Source organism: Propithecus coquereli, unplaced genomic scaffold (genome assembly GCF_000956105.1).
Source record: "Propithecus coquereli isolate 6110/MARCELLA unplaced genomic scaffold, Pcoq_1.0 Scaffold16, whole genome shotgun sequence".
Classification (NCBI taxonomy): domain Eukaryota; kingdom Metazoa; phylum Chordata; class Mammalia; order Primates; family Indriidae; genus Propithecus; species Propithecus coquereli.
In genome coordinates, this window is record NW_012140524.1 from 1,764,940 (window position 1) to 1,779,930 (window position 14,991).

The 14,991-nt window shown below is 40.0% G+C and overlaps 1 protein-coding gene across 3 annotated transcripts in view; it reads right to left on the reverse strand.

Moving 5' to 3' along the window:
* BICD1 (bicaudal D homolog 1 (Drosophila)) overlaps positions 1 to 13,948 on the reverse strand; it is a 212,679-nt gene extending 198,731 nt beyond the window's left edge. The window contains exon 1 of one of the 3 annotated variants that reach the window (XM_012640988.1): positions 13,515 to 13,901. In XM_012640988.1, the coding sequence (XP_012496442.1) occupies positions 13,515 to 13,727 (213 nt within the window). In that variant the 5' untranslated portion in view covers positions 13,728 to 13,901. Of the gene's footprint in view, positions 1 to 13,514 lie in introns of all 3 variants that reach the window. The other 2 variants (XM_012640986.1, XM_012640989.1) reach the window with 2 other exon arrangements.
* Between the last annotated feature and the right edge of the window lie 1,043 nt (positions 13,949 to 14,991).

The window sequence follows — 14,991 nt, forward strand, 5'->3', positions numbered from 1 at the left end:
TATGCTCACCACTATACTACCAACACATGCATTTTGTTTTTTTTTTTTTTTTTTTTTTTTTGAGATAGGGTTTTGCTCTGTCACCCAGGCTGGAGTACAGTGGCGTGATCACAGCTCATGGCAGTCTTGAACTCCTACACTCAAGCAATCCTCCCCCATCAGCCTCCCAAGTAGCTAGGACTATAGGCACAAACCACCATGCCTGGCTTTTTTTATTTTTTGTAGACAAGGGTTTCACTATGTTGCTTAAGCTGGCATTTCATATCTTAATACATAGTGCCAAATCACATTCTCGAAGTTCATGGCAAGTCACACTTCCATCTCCACACACTTTCCAACACTGCATATCATCAATATTTAAAATTTTTGTAAGTTAATGCAAAAAAAAAAGTGAAAACTCACTATCATTTAATTTACATTCGCTGACTACTAAGAGTGAGCATCTTTGCACATTTATTTGCAAATCCTCCTCTGTTTGTCTAGTTTGTCTTTGCCCTTTTTCCTATTGTATCATTGTTCTTTTCAATAAACTCATAGAGACTGTATATTAGGGAGAATAATACTTTGTAAGTCATCCATATTGCATTATTTTTTCCAAGCTGTTGTTTTTCATTTCTGTAACCAAATGTGTCAGTCCAGCCTTTTGATTCTAAGTTTTATATCTTGGTTAGGAAGATTTCTTCCACACTGACATTTAACAAATATTCTCAGGAATTTTCTCCTGATTAGAATTCATTCTTTAATGATCCATTAAGTCCGTGGTATTATAGTGTAAAGTTAACGGAGAGAGGGGATACAAGAAGAAGAGAAAGAAAAGAGTACAAGGTTTAAAAAGACATTGACGAACCTTTATTTTTTAATGTTAAAGAGGGAGTTTTCTACAAGTGTCACTGGATTTAAAAGTAACAATATGTTTCCCATATTGTTAATACCATGAAGGAAAAGAAAACCTCAAATATTTTGGCTTGAAAATATAATTAAGCTATAAACATAAAGGAAAAATTACTGGTTTGAAACTATCTGAGCACAAGTTACACTGTGACTTTTTTAAAAAAAGAAGAAGAACTACATTTTTCATAATACTAAAAACGAAGTCATGTAGTGATAAAAAGCAATTAATTCCTACTTAGGTAATATTTCATCCGAGCCTTTTCCATAGAAGTTTTAACTTTTATGTGATTATGAATTTATTTATACCTCAATAGACCCATTAATAGGGAATTAGTACAGAAATTTATTTTTCCAAAACTGTGATAAAAAGAAAATAACCAAGGGATGAATTTTTATAGACTGTACGCAGAGGTTATCTCAATGGGGAAAAACAGGGCAAACGTTGAGACTTTTTTGCTCAAAGTTTCCCACCTCACTCAGAGCAAAAGCCAAAGTCCTGATAACAATGTAAAAGCTGCTGCATAGGGTAACTCCCTTTCCCTCTCTGGTCTCATCTGCTACTCACCCCTGGTTCAGTACCCTGCAGCCACATGGCCGCCTCCACGTGCCTTCCCAAGGAGGTTTTCTCTGACCACCCCATTGAAAACAATAACCTCCTCCCACTTCACATGCCATCCTTCCTGCTCCCAGTTTTATTTTTCTTCCATAGCACTTGGGACCATCTAACATTCTATCTATTTTACTTACTCATTTTGTTCATTGTCTCCCTTCCCCCATAGAATGGGAGCTCCGTGAGCATGGGCTCTCTGTTGTGTTTGTTCTCTGCTGTATTCTCAACACCCAAATCTGCCACTAACACATGGGAGGCACTTCATATATCATTATTATAGGAATGAATGAATGAACCATTATTGTTCTTGATGCAATGACTCATCTGCTCACAGCACTTACTTTGGTATCCATTTTCCAAATTTCTAAATCACACTGGCATCACAAATTTAAATACATCTTAACATTTTTTTACTTGGAACTGACCAATAATGACTAAAATTTCATTGGTCTATGGTTTTTTTCATTGCTTTTTTCTAAAAAGACTTACTGTGACGATTATCTAAAAATATAATTATTATTTTGAGACTCTGGTCTAAATTTTAGTAAATAATAGCTTGTATTATCCCAAGCATCTCAATGTGATTTGTGAAAAAAATATATATATATATTTATTTATTTATTTATTTTTATTTTTATTTTTATTTTGAGACAGGGTCTCGCTCTTGTTGCCCAGGCTAGAATGCAATGGCATCATCATAGCTCACTGCATCCTCAAACTCCTGGGCTCCAGGAGTCTCCTGAGTAGCTGCGACTATAGATGCACGCCACAACATCCGGCTAATTTTTCTATTTTTTGTAGAGACGGGGTCTCACTCTTGCTCAGGCTGGTCTCAAACTCCTGACCCTAAGTAATCCTCCTGCCTTGTTCTCCAAAGTACTAGGATTATAGGTGTGAGCCACCTCATCTGGCCCAATTTGTAAAAATATTTTATTTATTTCGCTACAGTGAAAAAAAAGCATTTGATTATAAACATAGTTGGAAATGACTACAGTGATTAAGGGTAGAAGACTTGAGAATGCTCTACAGAAAAGTTTCTAGTTCTAAATTATTTTAAAATACTGACAAAAAGGATTTCTTGCTGTTCAGTCCACTAGAACTAGATCATTAAACCAGTTAGTTTTTAATTATCAACATTAATTAAGAACCTATATCAATTAAAAAAATAATCTAAGGAGCAAATAGTTCAAAAGCTACTTATAAGTGATTTGGAGTATATTATATTATTTCTTTTTTTCCCTCTCTCTCCAATGGTTTATTTTCCTTCCTAATTATATTTTCTTGAGATTTTGAGCTTAAATTAGGTTCTGAGCACACCATTCTTTTTTTTTTTTTTTTTTGAGACAGAGTCTCACTCTGTTGCCCAGGCTAGAGTGCCGTGGCGTCAGCCTAGCTCACAGCAACCTCAAACTCCTGGGTTCAAGCAATCCTACTGCCTCAGCCTCCCGAGTAGCTGGGACTACAGGCATGCGCCACCATGCCCGGCTATTTTTTCTATACATTTTTAGTTGTCCAATTAATTTCTTTCTATTTTTAGTAGAGACGGGGTCTCGCTCTTGCTCAGGCTGGTCTCGAACTCCTGAGCTCAAACAATCCGCCCGCCTCGGCCTCCCAGAGAGCTAGGATTACAGGCGTGAGCCACCGCACCGGGTCAAACCATTCTTAACAGAAAAAAAAAAACCAGTTTGTGACTTAAGAGAGGCAAAAATGGTCGTGCCAAAGAGATAATCTATAAGATAACAGTATCTCCGGCTGAACAAAAGAAGTCCTGTACAAGATTAAACTCATCCTGTTTCCACTTAGTAACCTTACTGAGGTCAACTTCAAAAAATCTCCTTAAAACCACCTAGGAAATAGCAATCCGTGAGGCTTATCAACAAGGCCCATTCATGTTACAATATAAACCTCTTTCAATTTGAAAAATTGATGGCTAAGGGCTCTTCAGTTGTGGCATTTGATTCCACATTAGTCTGCAGTATGCAAGAGAAAAAACAAAGACCCATCATTCCAAACCTTCCATTACAGACCCACGCCAAACTGTGCAACAAAACATTCTTAAGGAAATTGCTACTGTGATTGTACACATATTGTCATTGTTCCCATAAATGTAAACAGGTTTTGTATTTTCGATTCTAAATCTAAAGACAGAAACACAGCAGTTAAATATTACCTTTTAGAGCAGTGCTTTTTCTCCTCAAAATAATGTTGGCAAACACTAAATATGTATAACCAAAAAGAACAACTGAACATCACCCAGAAGTTAAAGATCAATTCCTCAAAGCAATTCTTTTTTAATATTCTATTTACAAACTTGTAAAGCTGGCATAAACAGCTGCAAACAGAATAATGAAAACAAAATAGACCTAACAAAAGATGTTTTAAAAAAAACTTCAAACAACCCTGAAGAATAGAAAATTAGTTGGGCATGGTAGCTTGTGCCTATAATCCCAGCTTCTTGTTAGGCTGAGGTGGGAGAATCACTTGAGGCCAGGAATTTGAGATCAGCCTGGGCAACATAGCAAGACCCTGTCTCTAAGAAAACATTTTTTAAAGAATAGAAAGTAAATTGCATTGTACTTTAACATATATCTCTGTCTAATGAAGTTAAGTTTTTCATGATGTTCACTGATTCTCTGAAAGGCTTTACAGTGTCTTCATTTCCCGAAAATAGAAAAGAGGAGTTTTAAACAACTGTGCAATTATATATTAGCTCATAATTTCCCAGCTTTTCTTACTAAACACTCATGACTCCAGTATTCATATGGAGTCATTTAATCCTAGCATTGGAAATATACAGAAGAGAGGTTCCCAGCCCTGGCTGCATCTCTAAGGGAAGGGGGCGGGGGATTAACATACTGAACCCAAGCCCCACCTCCAATGACTGATTTAACTGTCCAGGAGTGGGGTCCAGGCAGTAGTATTTTTATAAATCACCCAGGTCAACCTGATGTAGTCTTTATTGAAAGCAACTAGTTCCCACTCACCTCTTCCTGGAGAAGACCTTGGAGAGATATCTAGGCTCTACTCAAACACTTCCATGTTGAGAAACAATACCTTATTAGAAAAATCCAAAGGTATTACACTACTGTACAGAATGGTCATTTTTTAAATGTGAATGGCTACTTTTACAGAGCATGGTAACCCATCATTTCTCCTAAGAACTACAACAGAGTTCCAAGTTCTTTGCATTTATCCCTCTTCCTAAAAACCACTTTCCCCTATCTTCACATGACTGGCTTCTTGCCATGATTCAGGTCAGGGCTAAAATGTCACCTCCTGGGGGAGACTCTGCCTGATCACTCTTTCCCCAGCCCGTCTCCATCTCTTCGCTCACGGCACTTCTTGGAACTGAAATATGTATGTATGTTCATCGACGCTTTTCCTGGTCTGAAACATAAGCTCCCTTCTGGCAGCTCCATCCTGTCTGTCTTGTTCAATACCGTATCTTCAGCAAGTGGCGTAGTGCCTGACACAGTAGCCACTCAATACAAATTTTTAAATGAATAAATGACACAGAAGAGGTTATGGTAAAGCAAAAAGAAAAACTCAGAATGGTATGTAATGTAAATACAGTTGTCCCTCAGCATTCATGGGAGTTTGGTTCCAAGACACCCCTTGGAGACTAAGATCTGTGGATGCTCAAAGTCTCTTACATAAAATGGCATAGTATTTGCATACAACCTACACACACCCTACTGTATACTTTAAATCATCCCTAGATTATTTGTAATACTTAATAAATGTAAATGCCATATAAACAACTGTTATACTATACTGTCTAGAGAATAATGATCCAAAAAAGCTTGTACATGTTCAGAACAGAAGCAATTTTTTGTTTGAATACTTTCAATCTAAGATTACTTGAACACATAGATGCAGAACCCACAGATATGGAAGACTGACTTAGTTGACAATGCAGATTATAAAATATTGGACTAAGTGTAAATGAGAAAGTATATAATCATGTTTGTGCATCCACACATGCATGTCTGTATGTGTCCGTGTATGTAAATATAAAGAGTCTGGAGGCTATAGACCTCCCTCAATGCAATTGTATAGCTTCAAAACGCATAAAAGTTCACTGAAACTTCCCAAAATTTACAAATACATTCATCTTAAACTTTTATATTACCCATCAGATTTCTTCTGAAAATCAAGCAAAACATAAATCAAAATTAAAATAAACTTGTGATACATTTTGAAAACATTCCAAATGTTCCAAAGTCATTGAATATTGTGAAATCTCAAACATTAAAGCAGAAAAATTAAACCATGTTGGAAACACTGTGCTCTGGTGGTAAGGAAGAAAGTATAAAAAACACAAACTTATGAAATTACTTGGAACACTTGGAGTGATACAATCAAAGAAACTCAGAATAGGAAGGGACCTTAGAAATCATTCTACATAAATCCCTTGCTAAGCATGAACCCTCCACAGAGTATCTCAGCAAGTGGTTGGCTAGGTTCTCCTTAAGCATTTTTGGTGACAAGGAACTCACTACTTCCTAACGAGGCTGCCTGATTCCATTATTGGATGACTCTATTGTCAGAAAGTTCTTTATTTTGATCCAAAATCTGGCTCCCAGTGACCCATTAGGACTCTTGGCTTTCTAAAGCCAAGTACAAATACGTCAAGGAAAACAAACTAAATGAATCACTTCTATAACATTGTGAGATTAGAAAAGTAAAGTAAATCCAGAAAGGAAACAAATTTGTGCCAAACGTTCAAAGAAGAGAACTGTGAAATAGTTTTGTTTTGTTTTTTTTAAAGTGGAGGGACATAGCACAAGTTTAAAACAGGTGGAGTATCTTGGCTAGAACTAAGCAGCCAGAGTGAAAATGGATAGGAAGAAAAAGAGAAAATAGTTGATGGCAAATCTCTGAATCCTTGAAGTCGGCGTGAAAATTATTGCACTTAAGCAAGATTATTTTGTACTTTGGAAAAAACAGAATGAATTTGAAAAAGTAAAGGATAGGCAGATAAATAAGCAGAATAAGTAGCTCTGAAAAACAGCCACCTCAGACATTTAGAGCTGGTAAAGATCATACAGACTATCTATTCCAACACTTTAATTTTATAGACAAAGTAATTAAATCCCAGGAGGAAAAGGTATCAATTGCCACTTTTATATTCCCCTCCATTGCAATAAATAAGAACACTTGTGCTGAACATTTTCCTATTTTGTACCCTTTTCTTCCCACCTCCTGCACGACATGCTGAACCTGAGATGCTGTATAGGATCCTAACTATTTTAAAACTCAACTATCAAAGGGCAAAGAAGGGATAATGTAATAGAGCCCAATTGCCTGAATCATCCTGGCTTCTCACCAAGACCCAGAATGGACAGGATGTGGTCACACTGCAGGACGGCTCTTCCCGGCCATGGAAACCAGCCAGGTATTATGCTGATACGCATATTTCCATCACTAGCCAACAAGACAAGGAATCAAAATCCCTGCTAATTCACCCACAAAACTGTCCATCTTTTCCCTTGGTATCATCACACAGGCCTGCTTTGGGGCAACCAAACAAATTCCATCAGTTTCTTTTGTACACACTTACATTTTTCTCTCTCTCTCGCTTACCACCCAAGCTAGACTCAGGGCAGAACCTGGGCCACCTTATACTCTCTAAGGTTTACACTCTCTAGGACCACCCACACTCTCTAAGGTTCTCTGGTTTTCTTCCCCAATTACCTTCATTTTCCTCACACTTAAAACATCAGTGTCTTAAAAATGCAGCCCTGCCCCAGAAATACCTACCTATTAAAAGGACATACTCTTAAATTTAAAAAGCCAGGTCACAGAGTATTATTACTTATGGCAAGATCCTGTTTTTATAAAAACAAAGGAACAAGACAGTAAAAAACCCTGCATATGGGTTCACATGCTTAAAGGTATTTAAAACAATTCCAAAAGAATACTCACCCAAGTGATAACAACAGAGACAGAACTGGGAGGACAAAGAGGGAAAACTATTAATTTGTGTATGATTTTGTCTAACTTGGAATGTTGTAATAAACTGTCATAATTACATAATTGCAATTCTTAAAGAGCAATCAAACTCTTCTGACCAAAAATAGGAAAAAAGAAACCCCCTTAAATTAAAAATGCTAATGCAACTTCAAGGATCAGTCAGTGAGCAGTGAGGGCTGTTGCTCTCAGCCCCTCTAAGGAGTCAGTAAGGGCTGGTTTCCACCTAGGCTGCCCTCTTGGACCTCACTGTGCCCAGACAGCTTCTTTGCCCATTGTTTATTAGTTTTCATTTCTCCTAATTCAGAAGGCAATCAAACTAACTGGTAAAAACATTATTAAATTGTTTATATCTCCCATATTCTAGAAGTTAGGCTTGAATAAAATGACAACAATTGCACACAATATTCATTTGTTTTATTAAATTGAGTATCTGAATTTATCACGCCATTTATGTTCCTTCCCTGGCCCCCTCCAAAAAAAAAAACATGAACTAAAAGGACTCATATCATTTGAGCATCAACTTTACCCCCTAAAACTGCTTTCCCCCATAGCACCTTCCTTCATAAATGGAACCACCTTCTATCCATCCTGAGAAGATTCTCAACTCTACTCTCCCTCACTTCCCACATCCAGTCACATGCAACACTATGTCCCTCCCTACCTCCTAAACAGATGTGTCCCCTCCTCATCACCCTACCACTGCACAGCTACAGTCCACCTACTACGACCATCATTGTGACCTTCTAAATTGCACTTGTGGCCTTGGCCAAGATGTTTCATGCTCCGAGGTATTATAATGCATGAAAAGAAAATGGACTTCTTCCTAAACCAGGTTTCACCACTCAGTTTTGTGGCATTGAGAAGGGCCCTTAACTTCTTTAAGACCCAGTTTCCTCTTCTGTATAATGCAATCCATATTTACCTTGTGTAAGGATTGTTGCAAGAATTAGAGACAAGGTGTACAAAGTACCTAGTCCTAAGGGGAGCCTTGTACATAGCTCAATGCTCTATTATTTTTATTTTCTTATTTGTGAAAGCAGGCAATAAGCCTCTGAATTATATTATGAGGTAAGGCACCAAACATAGTTACTGTTTCATTTCTTTTCAATAGCTCCACGTGCAAGGCGAAATGTGGCCCCAGCCCTTTTCCAATTGCATCTCCTGCCTCTGGACCTCACGTACCTTCTCCTTAAGCATAACGCATTATTATTTAACAGCAAGACTGTGTATCTCTTATGCCTTCTTCTTCTTCAAAGCCATAATTACAGGTAGAACCTTTTGTGTGGGAAAGTCCTTTGCCATGTATTTCAACATGCGAGTCATTATCATATTTTCAAATTTGGAAAACAACGCCCATAAGAACAAGTGTATTTAAGGGGACGATAGGGCAGAGTATGTGTAAGCAAGAAATTCTGAAACATTGTTCAAACCATGGCTGCTATACATGTTCACAGTGAATATGATGAAAAATTATAAAATCTTGCTAAATGATGTCCAAGAAATAACTTTTGCTGAGATGAAATCTTGAGTTGAAATAAAAAGCAGGGATGATGCAAATTAGAGCAATTGGGTCAAAAAAAAAGAGATGTGATTGAAAGTGATTATGTTTATTTGTTGAGGTTATTTGTAAACAGTTTCTAAAAGCATATGTTGATATATTTTTAGATTTTTAAGTTAATTTGATAACAAATGTGATAATAAGTGTAAAAATTTCTTCTTTAAAAAGAATGAGAGAAGGCGAGGCGCAGTGAGTTATGCCTGCAATCCTAGCACTTTGGGAGGCTGAGGTGGGAGGATCACTTGAGGCCAGGAGTTCGAGACCAGCCTGGACAAAACTGAGACCCTGTCTCTATGAAAAACAGAAAAATTAGCCAGGCGTGGTGGCATGCACCTGTAGTCCCAGCTACTTAGGAGGCTGAGGCAAGAGGATCACTTGAGCCTAGAAGTTTGTGGTTGCTGTGAGCTATGATGACACCACTGTACTTGAGCCTGGAGATAGAGCAAGACCGTGTGTGTGTGTGTGTGTGTGTGTGTGTGTGTGTGTGTGTAAGTAAGTAAATAAATAAAATAATGGGAGAAGTTAAAAATCCTAGTTTAGGTAAATCAATTAAATACTAACTTTCTCTTCATGCTTATTCACAGATTAAAAAAGAAATCTGGGGGCTTTCCCCCCATATGAGTTCATGATTTAGAATTTACAGATACAAAAGAAGCTAACAATCTTTCTAAGCATATGAGGAAAAAAAATAATTCTGTTTAAAGATGAATCCAGGTAATTTTTTTATTTCCTGAGACAGGGTCTTCCTCTGTTTTTTTTTTCCCCCCTGGTAGAGTCAGGGTCTCACTATATTGCTCAGACTGGTCTTGAACTCCTGGCCTCAACCGATCCTCCCACTTTGGCTTCCCAAAGTGCTGGGATTACAGGCATGAACCACTGTGTGCCACCAAAGCTAGGTAATTTAAATGGTTTTCATCAGGTCCCCAATGTGACAATCTCTAAAACTATGTAAGTAAATATTTATTTCTTGAATGATTTAACTATAACCCAGTACAAGCATAAAGTTGGCTCCAAAAGCAAAAGCCACTCAATGCCCAGAAAGTGCTTCTTCAGTAGCTGGTGACTGTCCTTGGTGTCAGGGTTGAGAAAATGAGTTGAAGATTCTTAGTACATAGCCTGCTGTAACCAAACTATAAAACTTTTTTAAAGCTGTCACACAGATATGTTTCCTTTTTACAATGCTACCAGTAATGCTGAATCATTCCTTTCCAAAGGGATCTTTTTAAACTTTACCATATTTTAAATTTCAACCATTTTAAGTTAATAAAAAAAAAAAACCCTTACATTTAAAGTGTAGGGTACTTTTATATTAATATATCTTCAGTTTTCAAGTTATTTTAGAGCCATGACGCTTCTTCAAACACTATTTTGGCCTGGGTGACAGACAGTGCTGATTTACGTACATCCCAAGCATACAGTCAGCCAGGTGAACGTGACTAGGCATGGGTCCTCCTCAGGTCATTAAAGAGGAAGCATTATTTGTGAAATCATAAAACTGTACTCCAGTATTCTAGTGGATATGTTGCTTTGTTCCACTACCCGAAGCATAATGAAAAGGAGAATATTATGATGATGTCAGAGGTCATCCTTTTTTCAGACCCTTAACAGTTTTCTTTCAAGTGTGTTCTTTTGTGAACAAAATTACAGCAGTCCACGTAATGAGGCACAGGGCAGAGCACTAAACGATATCAGGCCAGGTCAAAAAGCAATCGGGTTGAAAGAAGAAATAACTAGGAAAAAAAATAAATTAACTCATCTTCTTGATTTCGCACACCTTCAGCAACATTGCTCACTTGCATTATTGTCCTAGCAGTCAGTACCTACCCTGGGCAGGAAGGTAGCAACATTGCCGGGTGCTGATTCTGGAAAACGAAATGACCTGCACAGACTGAGCCATGTTGCTACACTGCAAATTACTAATGTTCAACTTGAACTTAGTACAGTAGTTTTCTGTTGACATTCCCATAAACTGGTCCAATTATTTTTAAATGAACCCTATTTGTTGAAAGAGCCTAGAAATAAGCCAAATATTTCTTTTGGCTTTATAGATATAATGCAACAATATCATTTATTATACATACCTGATAATGAACAAAACTTCCTTTTGAAAAATCAAAGCACTCACAAAACATGTTTATCAACAATGACTTCTAGGCCGGGCGTGGTGGCTCACGCCTGTAATCCTAGCACTCTGGGAGGCCAAGGCGGGTGGATCGTTTGAGCTCAGGAGTTCGAGACCAGCCTGAGCAAGAGCGAGACCTCGTCTCTACTAAAAAAAAATAGAAAGAAATTAATTGGACAGCTAAAAACATATAGAAAAAATTAGGCAGGCATGGTGGCGCATGCCTGTAGTCCCAGCTACTCGGGAGGCTGAGGCAGGAGGATCCCTTGAGCCCAGGAGTTTGAGGTTGCTATGAGCTAGGCTGACACCATGGCACTCTAGCCTGGGCAACAGAGTGAGACTCTGTTTCAAAAAATAATAATAATAAAAAATAAAAAAATAAAAAATAATTATTATAGAAAAAAATTGGTATTTGCATTACTCTGCATTAAGAAACCACTGTTACATTATTCCTACAAAACATTTTTTCTCATTCTCCTCATTACTGCCAGTGAAATTAATGTAGGTTTTTTTTTAATACTAGTCACTTCCTACACTTCCTAATTTTCATAGTTTTTCTCTGACACTAACCAATATTGACTGGTAAATCCTTGATAAAGGTGTGTCTTCCTCCAGTACAAAATGATTCTTTCATAAAATATTTCATGCCCACTCCATGTCAGGCTTTATGTTAAAGACTTTGGATGCAAAGTAAATTAAGATAGATTCTTTGCCTTTACAGCTCATGGCAAAAGACAAATGCATTAAGGTTACTATGAAGGGTAAGAGCAATGACACAGAAATATCCCTATAAGCGTTGTTTAAATCAAGCAGGAAGGTCAGTTAGCAGTTACATTTCATGAAATTAAGTCCATCCTCTTCATCAAGAAGGCGATGGCTTACCACTGTCTGGTCTGCACTTCCCTGTCTTGGCAAAGCAGCATAGATAGACATAGACAACATCAAAACATCTCTGAGAATTACATTCATCATCCTGTTTCCTCACTTCCCAAGATTTAGCATCACTGCATTTAAACATGTCCGTATACGACTTAATCTAAGTTGGAAAATATAAACTAGTCCAGCTGTTGTTAAGACTAGATATGTACCTGGTAAGTAAAACATAAACTAGAAATTTACAGCCTGATACAAAAAAATTAGATTGTAATTGGAATTTTTAATCATATGTACTATATTCTTTGATAGTTAGGCATCCAAATAAAAATAAGACATATCTGAAAGTATAAATATTTACCATATTATATACTAAATTAGAAGGCAAGTTGATTAGGTATCACGTCTTTTAACTATAACAACATAAAACAAGACCCCCCCCAAAAAATCAAACTTACATTATAAGAAAAAGATTTTTGATAATATTCCATGCTAAATGAGAATTAACATTTAAAATGCCAATATGCACCTAAAAATAAAGACTTGCCACATAGAAAAGCAGTGTATATATACATTTAAATTTACAACTGGTTACTTGCTCTCCTTAGTGCCTCAAGAACCAGGTAAAACAAACTGACTTCCTTAAACAGTATGTATGTTCTTAAGAGCGTTTTTCGTTGTTTTCTCCCAATACCTTCGACAGGCTTTAAAAGAAGCCAAATACCAAAAGACTAAAGAGGACAAATGTTATACATGGCCCACTCGTAATATTCTGGCTTAATAAATAGAGTCACTTTAACCAGAAGAGCCTCATTTGAATATATGAACCACGTATTTGATATATACCATTTTTTCAAACCATTTGTAGGTGAGTTCAATTTTTCATGGTCAGGGTGACCTCATAAGACTTGGTTATGGCCCAACCTAGCTCAGAGATGAAATCAAGGCAGTGGGATCACCCAGCAAAGTTGTTTTACTCCTGCAGCTCAATGACAAGAATGACTAGAACCAAAGAGAATGAAGATTGCCCAGCCTTTGTCAAATGGGATTGGTGAGGAGTTCCCTCTCTCACTAAGGAACGGTTACATTCAGCAGAAAGCTGAGGTCCTGAAATTGTGGGTCCTCATCACCTTTGTGGATTATGGGATTGTCACTGAAAACTGAGTTTGAAATAACAGCAGTTTCGGGAAGTTTGATTTATACATTCCAACCCAATTGAATGTCGCCTTGGAGTGCTGGTACTTGAAGATCCTTATGAATCTCCCTCCCCCACAGGCTAAACAGCCATTGCTTCCCAAATTCCAGCTTATACATTCATTTCTTGGGCAATTTTTCTCTTGGGGGGAAAACAATGGACTCTTTCAATCTTCTCTTATCAACAAAGGGCCCTAAGATGAAAAACAGTCCTTTTGATCGCATCCTTTCCGACTTCTTAATAAGGATAAGTGGGCCTTGGGGGAGGGGAGAGGTGAAAGGCAACTCACCTCTTTCAGCTGCTCCAGCTCCTGTTTGAGGCTGTCGTACTCTGCCTCCAGTTCGTCATACTGCTGTTTGAGGGTCAGCTTCTCTTCCAGCACCACCAGCCCGTACTCAGCAGCCTGGATCTTCTCGTGGGTCGTCTCTGTGAGCTCCTTGGTCAGCCTCTCTATCTCAGTCTTATAATGGTCCACCGTCTGCAATACCTCTTCTGCGGCCATATCCCCGGCGGATGGAGGCAGCAGGGGGCGACGGGGTAGGGGAGATGGATGCAAAGCAGGCGGGGAAAGGGAGTGGGAAATGGGGAGGGAGGGGGAAAAACGGGAAAGAAAGTGTGGTTGGATGAAGGGCAGCGCAATGCCCTGAAGGCTCTTCCGGCAGCGGCAGCTACACTGCCCGAGAAACTGAGGAGAAATGCAACATGGAGAATGCAGCGGAGCGGATCAGGCTCGAGGCGGCAGCTGCTGCCGCATGTGCCCTGCGGGACGGCCCCTCCGTGCGGTCAGCAGCCGTGCGGCATGGCCTGGGCTGCTGCGGCCGGGGGCGGCGAGGGGCTCCGGGTCCTGCTTCCAATTCAGAGGCGCCAGGCCGCCATGTCTCCAGGGCCGCGTCACTGCAGTCTCCCCCCGGGTCTGCGCGCTCGGCTCGCCGCTCGCTCGCTCGCTCCACCTGCTCCCTCTGGCCCTGCTGCAGCCGGTGCGGAATGGTGCAGTCTCGGGCCGGCTCCCTCCCTTCCCGCCTGGCCGCTGCCCCGAGCAGGGGGCGGGGAGCGGATGGAGTCAGCGCGGGGGGAGGAGGCGAGGACTAGACAGAAACATCCCGAGGCGCCTCCCGCCGGGCGCGCGGGGCCGCCACCGCCCGAGGCTCCCCTAGGCGCGCGCGGCGGAGGCGGCGGGGCCGGGCAGGGGCAGCGCCGGGCCGCGCGCGGGGAGGGGACCGACTCCCCCACCTGCTCGCCCGCGGCGGGAGTTGCTCCCAGGGGTTTGTTCCGATGGACGTCGAAGCCCCCGAGAGTGGCGTGCGCGCCCCGGCTCTCTCGCTGCGACGAGGGCCGAAGATCAAGAAACTGCCTGGAATCGGCGCCTTCTTCAGAGAAAAGCAAACGAAACTACGCGGGTCCGGGCCCGCGCATCCTCCTCGCCCCCTGGGCGCGCCGCTGCCTTTCCGGACCACCTGCAACCCACAAGAACGCTGGGTTTCCAAAGCCTTCCTGACGCGCCTCCTCCGCCTTCCGTCTGGCTCCCAGCCTCTCCCTGGTCTGGCCTGGTCCACCTAACACTCTCACCAAGTAACCTTATTGCCCCCTCAGACAGTCTTCACTAAATATTGCTCGCCCTCGCCCAGGTATCACAAAATCACTGTCTACTCAGAAAATTATCTCTGTAATGCACGCACCCAGTAAACGTCGAGGTACTGTATTTCTTGTGTCAATAGTTATTCCATCAAAACACCTTACTCTACGGAAAACTGCATGAAATTCCCTTT